At 38.1% G+C, this 12,740-nt stretch overlaps 1 protein-coding gene across 1 annotated transcript; it reads right to left on the bottom strand.

Moving 5' to 3' along the window:
• Positions 1-1,623: 1,623 nt before the first annotated feature.
• On the bottom strand, positions 1,624-4,439 carry znf503 (zinc finger protein 503). The gene is given in 3 exon segments (XM_029450561.1): positions 1,624-2,753; positions 2,755-3,531; positions 3,893-4,439. Coding segments are annotated over 3 exon segments (1,671 nt in total). The 5' UTR covers positions 4,148-4,439; the 3' UTR covers positions 1,624-2,114.
• Positions 4,440-12,740: the final 8,301 nt, after the last annotated feature.

The following is a 12,740-nucleotide window of genomic DNA, read 5'->3' as shown; positions in this document are numbered from 1 at the left end:
GGAGGGGCACATGATAAATTGCCTTCCACCGGGACCCTCGGAGCCCAGCCACCATGATGTGGGTAAAAATGGAAATTGCTCCCTTTCACCGTCATTACATCAGTTTAGGGCGCGTGTGGGCCTTATACACACTATGAGAGGAGTTTGTTTCGTCTGAATAGCCGCTGCGCGATAGACAAGGGACAGCATAGCTGAGGAGGCATTCTTCTAAATAAATAATAACTGTAACACAGCTGGGTCAACAATATGCCGAAAAGAACCGAAAGACGAAGTTAATGTTGTGTAGTGTCGAAAATAGCAAAGATAAGCATAGGCTAAATATATAGGCTCTTTTTATCATTATGTTGCGGTTTAAAGTCATACACAGTGGGTAATTAATGTGTCTGTGTGAACTCAATTATCTACCCATGCACCAATTTCGATTTTTAAAGTTTTCTATATTCAAAGACACAAGTTCAAATAAGCAGCTGATTTTGCTTATGGATATCACAAACACAATCAGCAGTAACAATACGTTCATTGCCGTTGTATGTGCAAGAAAAAGAAATACGACTTGTTCATGTTGTATGTTATTTGTAATTTAAAAATATATAAATAGGACTCTAATATGTTCCTAGTCTTTGCCAATTTAAACTACGAATTGTGGGTGTTCGTACCTGCATGAAAGTCCCATAACTTTAAGGATTTTCTTTTTTACTAACACATTTAGTGCATTAGATTTACGGCTGGATTAAATTATCAAATGCAAATTAAATAATAGAATCCTGTTAATGATGAAAAATAACCTATACCGATTTGATATATGAAAGAGTTAATGGCTCTGGTGGAGCATCAGAGGCTTGCTCTCAGCCCACAGCTTTATCCTAAATAAAAAGACCCTCTGGTCGAAGACGCTTGTAAGATTCCATTAAATCAAAAAAGAAAAAACGAGAAATGTATTCAAGTAACCGTCCATCTTTCTTTTAAGTTTATCAAATGTAAGGTTTTTTATTTTATATTTAATTTCAGCAATTTAAAACACAAAAGCGTGAATAGGATTTTTAAACCACAGAACAATCTGCTGTCCTTGACCAACTTTTTTTTCCTGTTGTATTTCATTTTTAATTTTTTTTTTACTTTTAAGCCGGGAAAGTGGCAAGTAAGCTGTCAAATCAATTCTCAAACAACTTGACAAATGTAACCCACCAGCAAACTAAATTCTCTCATACAAATTCACTTCATAGAGCCCGTTTAACTTTGTGTAGACACACACACACAACGAATTTCCACTCTCATTCAAGTTTAATTTAAACTTTATAACACATGTGCTCTGATAAAAGTAAACGATTAAAGCTTCTCAGTTATTTGGCATATGAACTAATATAATGGAAAGAAAGAAAGAAAGAAAGAAGCACATTATATCAGCAGATAGTCAAAATGACTTCTGATATGACAGCAGTAAATTGTTTTAAAAGGTATGACAGCCTGTAAAACCTATAGGCCATGTTACGGAAATGATCAATAAGGTTTTCTTAACCCCATTAATTTAACAGACCAATTTTAAAAACTGTCAGTGGATTATAAATTCAACTATTATTTTACACCAAATAACGTTAATACATCAGAAAATGAGGCACACGGAGATATGGAACAGAATTGTTTCTTATTTTTTCCAGAATACATACAAAAAAATACCAATTCTCTTTCCAAGGTGTACACCTGAAAAATAACGGCAATTTAAAATGTGGACAATTTCTGAACTTTAAGAAACAAACATGCATGTAAATTATTTTCTTCTCAATGAGACATTAAATAAGAACACATACAATCATAGCAATTTCAAATTAACATCGAAATGAAGACCCCTACTTTAATTAGTACTCTAACGTGTGTGTGTGTGTGTGTGCGTGTGTGTGTTTTCATTTTACCTATAGAGTTCAGTTTCAACATAATGCACTTTTTGAGTTGCTCAAATATTTTCCATTTGCAGCTATTATCGCCTGCTTTTAAGCAGACATATAAATAAATACAGTTGAAGTCCAAGGATCCCGCCCATAAGTTTAGCGCTGTTAATATAAAAGTCTTTATATTTGCATTCTTAGAACTATAAACTTTTCAAAGTCCTTTTTTTCCCCTCACTGGTATCCAAGCGCTGATGCTGTGGTGAGTCTCTGGCCATACAGTGCATAAGGGGAGTAGTAAGGACCGGTGGCAGCAGGCATTGGAACAGGGCCACCAGGGTTTGGCAGGGGGCTTTTGGAGTACGGATGGTAGCGGCTGCTGAGTCCCAGCGCGTGATGCGGGCTCCTTAGAGCCAAAGTTCCGGGGCTCCCGGGGCCACCTGACTGTGGCATGTGCATATGGCAGGCCATGGCCGCTGCTGCAGCGTTGGCCAGTGATGAAGACCCGGGATAACCAGAGATCAACTTCTCCGCCCCACTAAAAGCAGTGTGAGTCCTCAGGTGATTCAGGAGCTCTTCTGATGAGGAGAAACGCTTGTCGCACGGTCCATTTGCTGACACCCAATTACAAACATGGGGGAGAGGGTCATTGGGGAGCATGAAACCGTATGGGTACAGGGGGTGTCCGTTAAATGATGGCGCCGAGGTATGAACGCCATGCATGGGGTGTGTCGGGTACATTAGTGGGTAGCTGGATTTGAGGGCGTTAGCGGCCGCTGCAGCTGCAGCTTCGTGCGTGCAGGAAGCACTGGCTGCGCCCGCTAAGTGACTGGCACAATGGTAACTGAGGCAGTAAGGGTCTCTGCAAAGGCTAGGCTGACATGATGGACGGTGGAGAAGCCCCAGCCAAAGGACTGGATCCAGCCTTACTGCAGCCCAGTGAACTGGCCAGCTGTGCGTTTACCAAGCTCCCTCCGTGGGACAGGAAATGCTGAGGGTAACCAGCATAGGCCCCAGCCAAGCTACCCGGGTAGGTCATACCAGCAGGAGGCAAAGGGAAAACTGTCTGTCCGGGTTTGTAAGGAGAAACCGGCGCCACAAGTCCTGACCCGAGAACGGATGCGGAGGATACAGAAGTTACAGATGAGTCCGAGGAGGAGGTTTTAGTGCCAGGTGTCGTCTCCTGGTGTTGGTTGACCTCCACGTTAATTCCACCACAACTCACGCTTATCCTGCTGTGACTCGTGGTGCCAGACCCGTCCGTACTTTTATTACAATCAGACTCCTTCTTGTCATCCCTGTCCCCACATTTCCCGTCCGATGGCATGGGGGATGCAGAAGTGCTGGAGTTAGGGCTGCCTGTCCGCGGTGTAAACGGCTGGCAGGTGGCGCTCGGCACTCGGAAACCAGTCTTCTCTCCGCTTGAGACGCCTGAAGACGAGTCCTTCTTATCTGAAGGCTTCGAATACGGTTTGAAGCTAGATTTGTCATCCACACCGATGTCACTCATTTTCAAAGGACCAGATTTAGATTCCTTCTCACTAGATCCATTTGTGACGGAGGATAATTTGGAGGAGGGTGGTGGGTCCGGTTTGCCGATCTGAGAGCAAGTCTGCGCCAGCAGAGCCAACGGACTTTTCTTGGCATCTAGCTGCAAAAAAAAGATAACAAATATGTTGATAATTCTATTTAGACCCACATCGACTACTTTATTGTATGATTACAAAATACATAGACTGAGAGAGAGCCGTTTAATAGGGATATGCGCATTTCTAAACGGGAACATCCATTTGGTAATTACGCACGGCTCTTCCGTGAACAAAAAACAAACTGCGAGGCTTTATACTACACATAACTGTTTTCAACACTGGAATCACAGTTGGACAGGATATATTACGGGATAACAGCAAAAGGCTCCCAAAACGTTGTTACGCAAAAAGCACATATAACTAAAATAGGCTACCTGACATTGTAATTATACCTACATTAAGTAATCTAAATCTTCCTCTTACCTCTATAGGACTAATCGGGGTAGAAGGCAAAGGCTGCAGATACTCCGGGTGCAAAATGTGTCCCGACCGTGCGGTAAGCATTTTCAAAACCTTGATGGGAAGTCTTTTTGCTTGCCGTAGTGGATCACACGGGGGTGCTGAGTGGAGAAAAGGCTTGTTGATGCTCGCTGAGCTGCTATTCCGAGAATTGCTGCTTTCCCAGGCTACACAAATACCTCTATTTTTCAGGACAGACGCCGAGGGCGATGTGATCATGTCCCAATTGTCAGGAAATGAAACGGCAATGCTTTAGTCAGATTCATTAAGAAAATCAAAAAAGCATCGAGCCTCTCTCTCGGGGAAAACGAATCGTAAAACGGTTCAATAATAAGTAATCCTGGTAGTAAAGAAGCAAGGCGCGGCTGCTGGAAGGAGACCGCGCGAGTTTATCGCAGATCCGAGGCTGTGTCTTGCACCATGAGCGCTGCGCCTTGAGTGCGTCTGTCTGCAGGTCCTCGCTCTGTACTCCCGAAGTACGAACTGGTAGAAATGTTCACTTCAAAAGCATCTGAATTAGTCCGAGATTAAAGCCTTTGCCGCCTTCCAATCAAATGGGACCCTGAGGTGATTGGAGGGTCAAGGGGATGTGACGTTCTCCTCTTTGTAAGCGCCTCTATTTCGACAGCTCGGGGGAGGAGATAGGCTTAAATATGTTGGTTACTGGGAACGCTTACACTATTTTGGATGTGGGGCTTCGGCTTCAATGCGCGCCAGGATACAGAATCATGTGGCAATAATACAATAGATGAACAATCCTTTCACTTTTAAAATTAAAAACTTCACTGACTTTATCACTTTTTATATAATTTTGTCTACTAAGAAAGTTTTGAGTTTTGAGTATGGACGTTTTGAGTATGTTCGTTAAATCAAATGGCACTCAGTTTGTTCACCTTATTTACTGGGTGGAGTTGAATAAAGGTTTTTATTATTAACAACATAACTAATTGTTATCTTAGTCTTATATTAAACACATGTAAGTTATGATGGCTCGATCTATTAGGCTACTGATTTCTATGGAAACTATAGTATTGACCTTTTCACGGCTTCATTTGGCATTACTAGCTAAGATAATACACATTAACGAAGTTTATAGGTGACATTTATATTATTTAGAAGTCAGTCGTTAGCTTAACAAGTATTTTTATATGTATGTTATTCTCCAACGGTCTGTAGCCCGAGGGACGCACAAAGTGTGCGCACGTCCACCACTGGGACTTTCTTTCCACCGGCAAACATAAAACCAACCATTTCAGCGTGAATTCCCTAAACAGACAAGCGTTGACAGGAATAGACCAATGTAGTGATGGAGGGATGTGAATGTCACATGTTTTCAGTATAATATACACCGCCCTTCTATTTCTATCTCCACCCCTCCGTCAAGTGTCAATTCTGCTCCACCGCAATCAATCAGTTATTTGTCAGACGCTGTCAATCCACCGCTTGATTTATGTCAGCTATTGTGGCTGATTACATGCCAGTGTGACTGCGGGAAAAGAACAAATGGGTAGAGAGACATTATGCTAGAGACACCAAGTTTTCAGAGGAAATAAATCGATTCTCGTGTTAAGATTTAATTTTTAGATGCACCGACAATAGCCGACTTCCCCAGTTCAGACAATGTCGGGAAAAAAGAAGCAAAAGCTGAGGACTAAACTACATTTTCCATTATGTCAATTATTCAACAAAGTCTGTGACTTTTGGAATTCTTCATTAAACACCTCGGAGGTGGCACATGTGATGAAACTTTAATAACTTGCAGACAGTTTAGCTCACATGTTCTGTGAAGTAGCTGTTAGGGCTTTAAGGTGATAAAGTGCTTTTACTATAATCGGCCGATTATGGTGTTAACAAGAAGCCTGAGGGAAACCATGAAAAAAGCGTGTCTTTAACAAATGAAAAAAAACATCAAGACGTCCAAAATAAAAATAAAAACAATTATCGATTATTTTTCAAATAGAAAGTTAAAATGGACAAATTAAAAAACGAGTACATCCATTATCAATTATATTTAATTTAGCCTTTCCTTCTCGTATTACGTTAGTTTAAATAATCTGCGAGAGTAAACATTCATTCAAAAATGATAATGCGCAACAACCCGGTGAAACATCACGGTCTCTCAAAACAGAACCCTGTCCATTTCGGCTAAACGCATCTGCTATTGTGTTGTTAAAACCTGTCATCTGCCTCGGGCACACTGTCATCTGCAACAAGAATAACAAAGACGGGGAACAAAAAAAGAAATCCAGACATTTTATATTGATGTCAGCTCGATTTTATTTACATACAATGAAAATGATTTATTTTCTTTAAGAGGTAGAAAAGCGGACAGGGAGAAAGAAAAGAAGAGAAATGGTCTGTCAGGCCGTTGAGAAAAGAAGTTTAAAATGCCTTGAACTATTCACCGCTGAGATGGCTAATCAGTATTGAGGCTCCAGGGCAATCGGGCAGCTTTTCAATGCGGTTTTCCTTTCATCTCAATCGGGATGGAGGCGCTCAATTAAAAGCCTATCAGTTTGTAAGTAAATCAACGCCTATCAAAGTTGTCACATCAAACAAAACGATTATTATTGCAACCCGCCTCTGCCATTAATCTCTTTCTGTGGTAATCTGCTTGACAGGTCAACTTGGAGAGCAAGAAAACCTGGAGTGGACAGTCAAGGGGCAAAATATCTTTTTTTTTTTGGGTAGAAAAACAAAACAAAAAAAACACCCTATAAATAAAACACACAATGCATTGGAGTTCATAATATGCCGTAAAGGCAATTTAGGATAAAGGGTATTGTGAATAAAATAATATAAACCAAATGTGTTCTACACATAGTACAAAGTAGAATCTAATGCAACAATTTAGAAATATAAACTGACCGTTACACAAGAGGAAAACAACATTTATCTGCTGACAACAGATTGGCTTGAGTTTATAGGCCTACACCGGTCTGCATGACTGACTACAGCTTTGTAAACTATGAATAAATAAAAACTAGCAATAATTGTCTTCTCTATGAATACATAAGTCATCATTTTGAGATAATGTGTAATATAAATAAACAGCAGCTCCAAAGCCAACAGTATTTTTCTTTTTAATGTGAGATTGTAAGAAGGGGGGGGGGGGGGTAAAAGTCTAAATGAGCTCAGCTCTATTCCTTCAAATGTCTTCAGTGTTGTCTGGCAGAAAAGGGGGGACGTTTCACAATATGCAAAGATGTGTGATTGATAACAGGCTTGCTGTTTTCTGCAAGGGCTGTCAGTCCGTGACACAATATGTGAGTTATTAGGGCAAAGAAGGGCAACCATAAATTTTCACTGTCAGGCGAAAACCCTCTTTATTGTCCGTATGACGAATGGGCTTCTGCACCAGACACCAAAATACTCGGCATTCCCCTTAAATGGGAACACATTTTTGCGACCATAATTCATGATATTTAAATAGAAAGTTTTAATATCCCCATATATTTCATAACACTGGCATGTTTATGATTCACTCTCCGCATGCAAATACAACTATTTACATCTCGTGAGGAAATATGTTGAACTTGCAGGTTTACTGCAAACTATATGCTGGGCCGTCTTCTTGCTGTGAAGCGAAGAGGAACACATTTCAATGTTGATTTGTATGCATGTATAGCCACTTAAAATAGAAATTACACAATTAAACAACTTTCCTAATTTCTCCTTCAAATCTTACCTGTATTTATAATTTTAAAAAAGTAGGCTACTTTAATTTTCCAGGCTCTGACTTTTGAAGCTCTTCATAAGAGTTATTATTAGCATTTTTATTTCAGTCCGTTTTCACTCTATTTATTACTTTATGGCGATATTCCAGCTATAACAAAATCTTTTTTTGATAGACAGATATAATCTCAAAATATTAGATAACAGAGGAACAGATCAAATATGATACAGGCAATATTAGGGTATTAAAACCATTAAAATACATGCAAGAAGTAGAAAAGATGTTTGTCAAACTCCAAAGAGGAAGGACAGGTTTACAGGAAAGTCCGTGACACGACATTACCTGGAATCATTTCCTACTAAGCTCCGATGTAAAACGTCAGAGAGGTAAAAAGATAAAAAAAATAAAAAGAACAATGTAACAACATTAAGATGCAGTCCTTCTGTCTAAACGGAACAGTTTTGCATTAAACAAACACGCTATTGCATTCTGTAAAAATATGAAGCACCGCAAAAGGCACAGTGGAGACTAAAGCCATGCACACTCTCGCGCGCTCTCTCTCTCCGGGCATTCAGCAGGGGAAAGTGAGCTTTTCCGTGTATGGGAGGTCCCGCGTGACGTCACACAACGTGCAGCGAGAGCCACAGGAACAACATGGTGTTCCCAAACTTTATCTCTCAACCGAGTGCCATTCGGGGCAAAATATTCAAAATATGCATTGTTTGCCACGATACTTCAATCAAAGCACTACAGCCAGGATTTGAACTCATTAGCACATTTTAAATTAGAGAAGGATAAGCATAGTTGTGAGGTAAGCTGCTTTAGTGTTTGGCTGCAATGTCGGGCTTGCATGCACAGTGACACATACAGTAACTTTTCAATGAATGAATGAAAAAGGAAAGTTTAGTGATGTATAAACCTTAGTTTTTAAAATATAGTATTTTTTTCCACTTTAATAATATAAGTTTTTCATCACCACACAAATGCAGTAGTTGCTTTGGTAGTTTTTTTTCACAAACGATTTTATAATTAATACACGTACCTTTAATATACAGTGTGTCATCATGTAGTATCAGGATTATAAAATCCTTTATTAGAGGAGGGGACAGTGATCCCCATAAAAAAACAGACGTATAACGAGAACGAGAAGTATAACGAAACTGTTGAATTAGGTGCTCTTATTGTTTAGTTGACCTGCCAAGCTATACTAAATTGTGTGAAATAAAAAAGGAGTATTATGCTTGGTAATAAAGGTTTGATACATTCATGTTCCTTGTAAAATAAATATATATTTTTGTATTAAAATATGTGTGTTCATATTTCTCTCAAATAAAATGTTATTTCATTAGGAACATTTTATTTTATTTCAAGAGTTTGATAAAATTATATTGCTAACATCTGCCACAGGTTCTTTGACCTATAGGTCAAGTTGCAGACTTTTCACATCCAAAACCCTCAAAATATAAATATGTGTTGGATATTCTGTGGCAGCAGGGGGAAAATATGAATAGAAAGATAAGTGAGAGTCAAATATGTGATAATATTTCAATAACAAATTTGGCATTATTCTAAGATCCATATAAGTAAATAAATGACCCAGTGCCCATATATCTTTAACCAGTGATCTCTATAGTCAGACGGTTAGGGATACATAATACATTTGAACTTGGGTAGTTTAGGATAAGAGTTGTTACATAACCTACAGATACACAAATGTTACTATGTACTAACGGTTACTATACATTTAATCTTAGAACTTGACCAAGACACAAGCACAAGCTCTTTACAGCATTTAAGAAGTCATCATTATTTCAGAATACACACTGTTGCAATTTTGAACAGGTACCAAGCCAGAAAAGCCACTAACAAAATGGGTTTGGGTTCAGGGTTGGTTCATTATGAAAAATAAAAGTTACTAGAGATATTATTAATAATCTTAAGAAGTCTATACCAATATATGCAAAGTTGACCTGCAGTAGTTGCAAGGTATCCATCAGCCTATGAAGTATATATTACTATAAGTGAAATCTACCTGTTGCCCGTGCCCATACACTATACGGATATAGCCAAGCTAAGCCAAGAATAAAGCCCATATCATTCCAGCAAATGTCCTCTACCATGCAAAGAGGCAGTTTGTGTCTCTGTTTGTTTCTGTCCGTATATATATATATATATATATATATATATATATATATATATATATATATATATATATATATATATATATATATATATATATAGTATGCGGCCATTTTATCTTGCATTCCATTTCAACAGCCTCTTGGGGACAATTAAAGCTCAACTATTATATTCCCAAACTATGGATGGGTGGACAGGAGCATATATTTGTAATCAGTCACTGAATACATTATAGGTTTTACCCCTTCTTCCACATTTGACTGCACTGCAGCAGACATATTATTTTGTCTTTGACCATTGCATTATGACATTAAAACTAAAATATTGCCTATTAAGAGTTTTGTGATGTGGTCTAAGCCAAAAACAACCACAATCATAATATCGTCAACTGAGGGTTAACAAGGTGTATCTGACAAATTGGACAAATTTGAGGTCTATGTCTCAAACGGCTTTAAAGTTAACAGGGTCTATCTGCATCACTAATTCATGAAGATTTTGTATATATTTGCTGAGTCAGTGAGATCTACAAAGGTCTATCTCCACATGTTCAAGCATAATTTTAGTATCACAAAGGTCTATCTGCTGACAACCAATAGCAGGGCGGGAAATGAATCACGTGATCATTTTAAGCACAGGAATAACTTATTCAAAACGTTTTGCTGCCAACTGTTTTATATGTATGTCATCTAGTAGATAGTAGTTCAAGTTAAGATCATTAGTAGTTCAAGTTAAGATCATTAGTTCAAGTTAAGATCATTAGTAGTTCAAGTTAAGATCATTAGTAATTTAATAAAAAGTCTTAAAAATTCAGATTTATTAGCAAATATAATTTTCACTTTTAAGTTTCCTGCCACGTGGAACTTGTGTAAACATTTTTAGAGCTTAATGAAGCTAAGTGCATAATACAGTTGAGGGTTAAATTTTACATTTTCGGGTGGGGAAATGTCAGATAGACCCTTGGGACTCTGGTTTTCCAACAATTTCGGAACCACAAAGGTCTATCTGCAAAATTAGTTTAGTTTCTACCCATAATACGCACTGAATCGGATGGCCCAAATAGTCTTCATTTCACTACCTAGTGTGTAGCATGTGATATGTCTAAATTGGTTGGAATTGGTTTTATAGTGTCCACGTTATGAACTGTTGAATTTTCAAATGTGTTTTTCTCAAAACTCGTCAAAGTGCAGATAGACCTTGTTAACCCTCAGTTGACGATATCTCAAACCTTTGGCATCATGTTATGTATTAGTCTTAGAACTATATAAACTGTATATATATATATATATATATATATATATATATATATATATATATATATATATATATATATATATATATATATATATATTCCACATTACAGGTGGCATTAAGTGGAACTAGCACGTATTAATAACAGTGTAACCATGGACTCTGAACACAGCTCCCTCCTCAGATTAGAGCAGCGTAGTCTGCAGATGGATCCAACCGAAGAATTTAAATTCTTAGTTTAGGACAGTAGAAAATACATTTATTAGCTAGAGTTTGTCAACAAATTGCTTAAATCTTATTTTGCTGTGCCCATTCTCTCCCCTTTTTTTTCCCGGTCTAATGGTTTGTTGCGTATGACATGGTAATCGCTCTGACTGCCACTACTTTTGTCAGGTTTGTATATCACTGTGAAGTGGAATATTAATATCTCACTGAATAAAGTGTTAAACACATCACTATGGAAGTTGAAGCCTCATTCAGAGGGACTCATTCACTGAATGGGATCTGGATGCTAACTATGCTAACTAAGTTTTGGGAATCAGCTCTGCATTGCTTCCAATTGAAAGAGGGGAAGTTAACCCGATATAGGCTATATTTAACATATAAACTATTTGGGGTTCCTTACTGGAGCTGCTGACCCTAACCCTAACCCTAACCCTAACCCTGCGACCCGACCCCGGATAAGCGGTAGACGATGGATGGATGGATGGATGGACTAGACACACTCATTGCTTCCTCAACATTGAAGTTTGTCATTGAAGTTAAACATTGTTTGAGAATACTTCCAATACTGGTAAACAAGAGCCATGAGCATCAATCTTATTTGCAATGGTTGAAAGTAACTAATTACATTTACTCCTGTACTCTATTGCAGTACAATTTTGAGGTACTTGTAGTTTACTTGAGTAACGCTGTAATGGATTAATTGCTGCCCGCTGTATTCAATGGAAAAACCCCCACATATTTTATAAAACTGAAAGTTGCGACATATGTTTTTGTGTGATCGAATACAGGGGGCAGCACTAAACTTTCAGATTAGTTTCAAATTACAACAAGCAAACTAATTCCCCCGCAAAACCCACAAACTAACAAACAAACAAACACAAAGATAAACAACACCATAACTCATAACAACAAACAAACAAACATATTTTATAATTTACTACTGGTGGTAAGTGAGAATATAGATTTAGTTTTATTTGCACAGCCGCTGAGATATCTGCCTGTTAGAGATATACCTATAGTATAATTTTGCTGGTCATGCTCACATCACCGAAATATTAGCCTATATTAAACAAATAAAAGTCAAGGTAAGATATCGCAACTGTTTTCATAGGAACTATTTCTTTGGTAGAAACTAGTTCCAATGAAAACTGATTACGGCAAAAATAGCTGACACAGAAAGGTAACTTGAGCAAATATGAGCAAAATGGCTAGCCATATGTAAATAGGGCAAGTGATACATTAGTTAGCTTTTGTAATTTGAGTGATCATATCATGGTGCTTTAAGTGGAGAGGTGGAGAGATGTATGCTTTATCGTAAGTATTTCCAAGTAATATATTTTTTGGTTTACAAAACTGTTTAGTGACGCTTCACATCCTCCTCAATCCATTTCCACATTATGTACACATTATATGAATCATTTTGTCATATGGGTGTCTATATTGGAGTTTTAGTATGTTTGTCTATTCTATACCCACAACATTTATTGCATGTCTGTCCGTCCTCAGTCGATCTTCCTGATGTTT

The sequence above is a fragment of the Cottoperca gobio genome, chromosome 15 (genome assembly GCF_900634415.1).
Source record: "Cottoperca gobio chromosome 15, fCotGob3.1, whole genome shotgun sequence".
NCBI classification, from domain to species: domain Eukaryota; kingdom Metazoa; phylum Chordata; class Actinopteri; order Perciformes; family Bovichtidae; genus Cottoperca; species Cottoperca gobio.
Note: the sequence above shows the minus strand (reverse complement) of the source record. Positions and strands in the feature narration are given on the sequence as shown.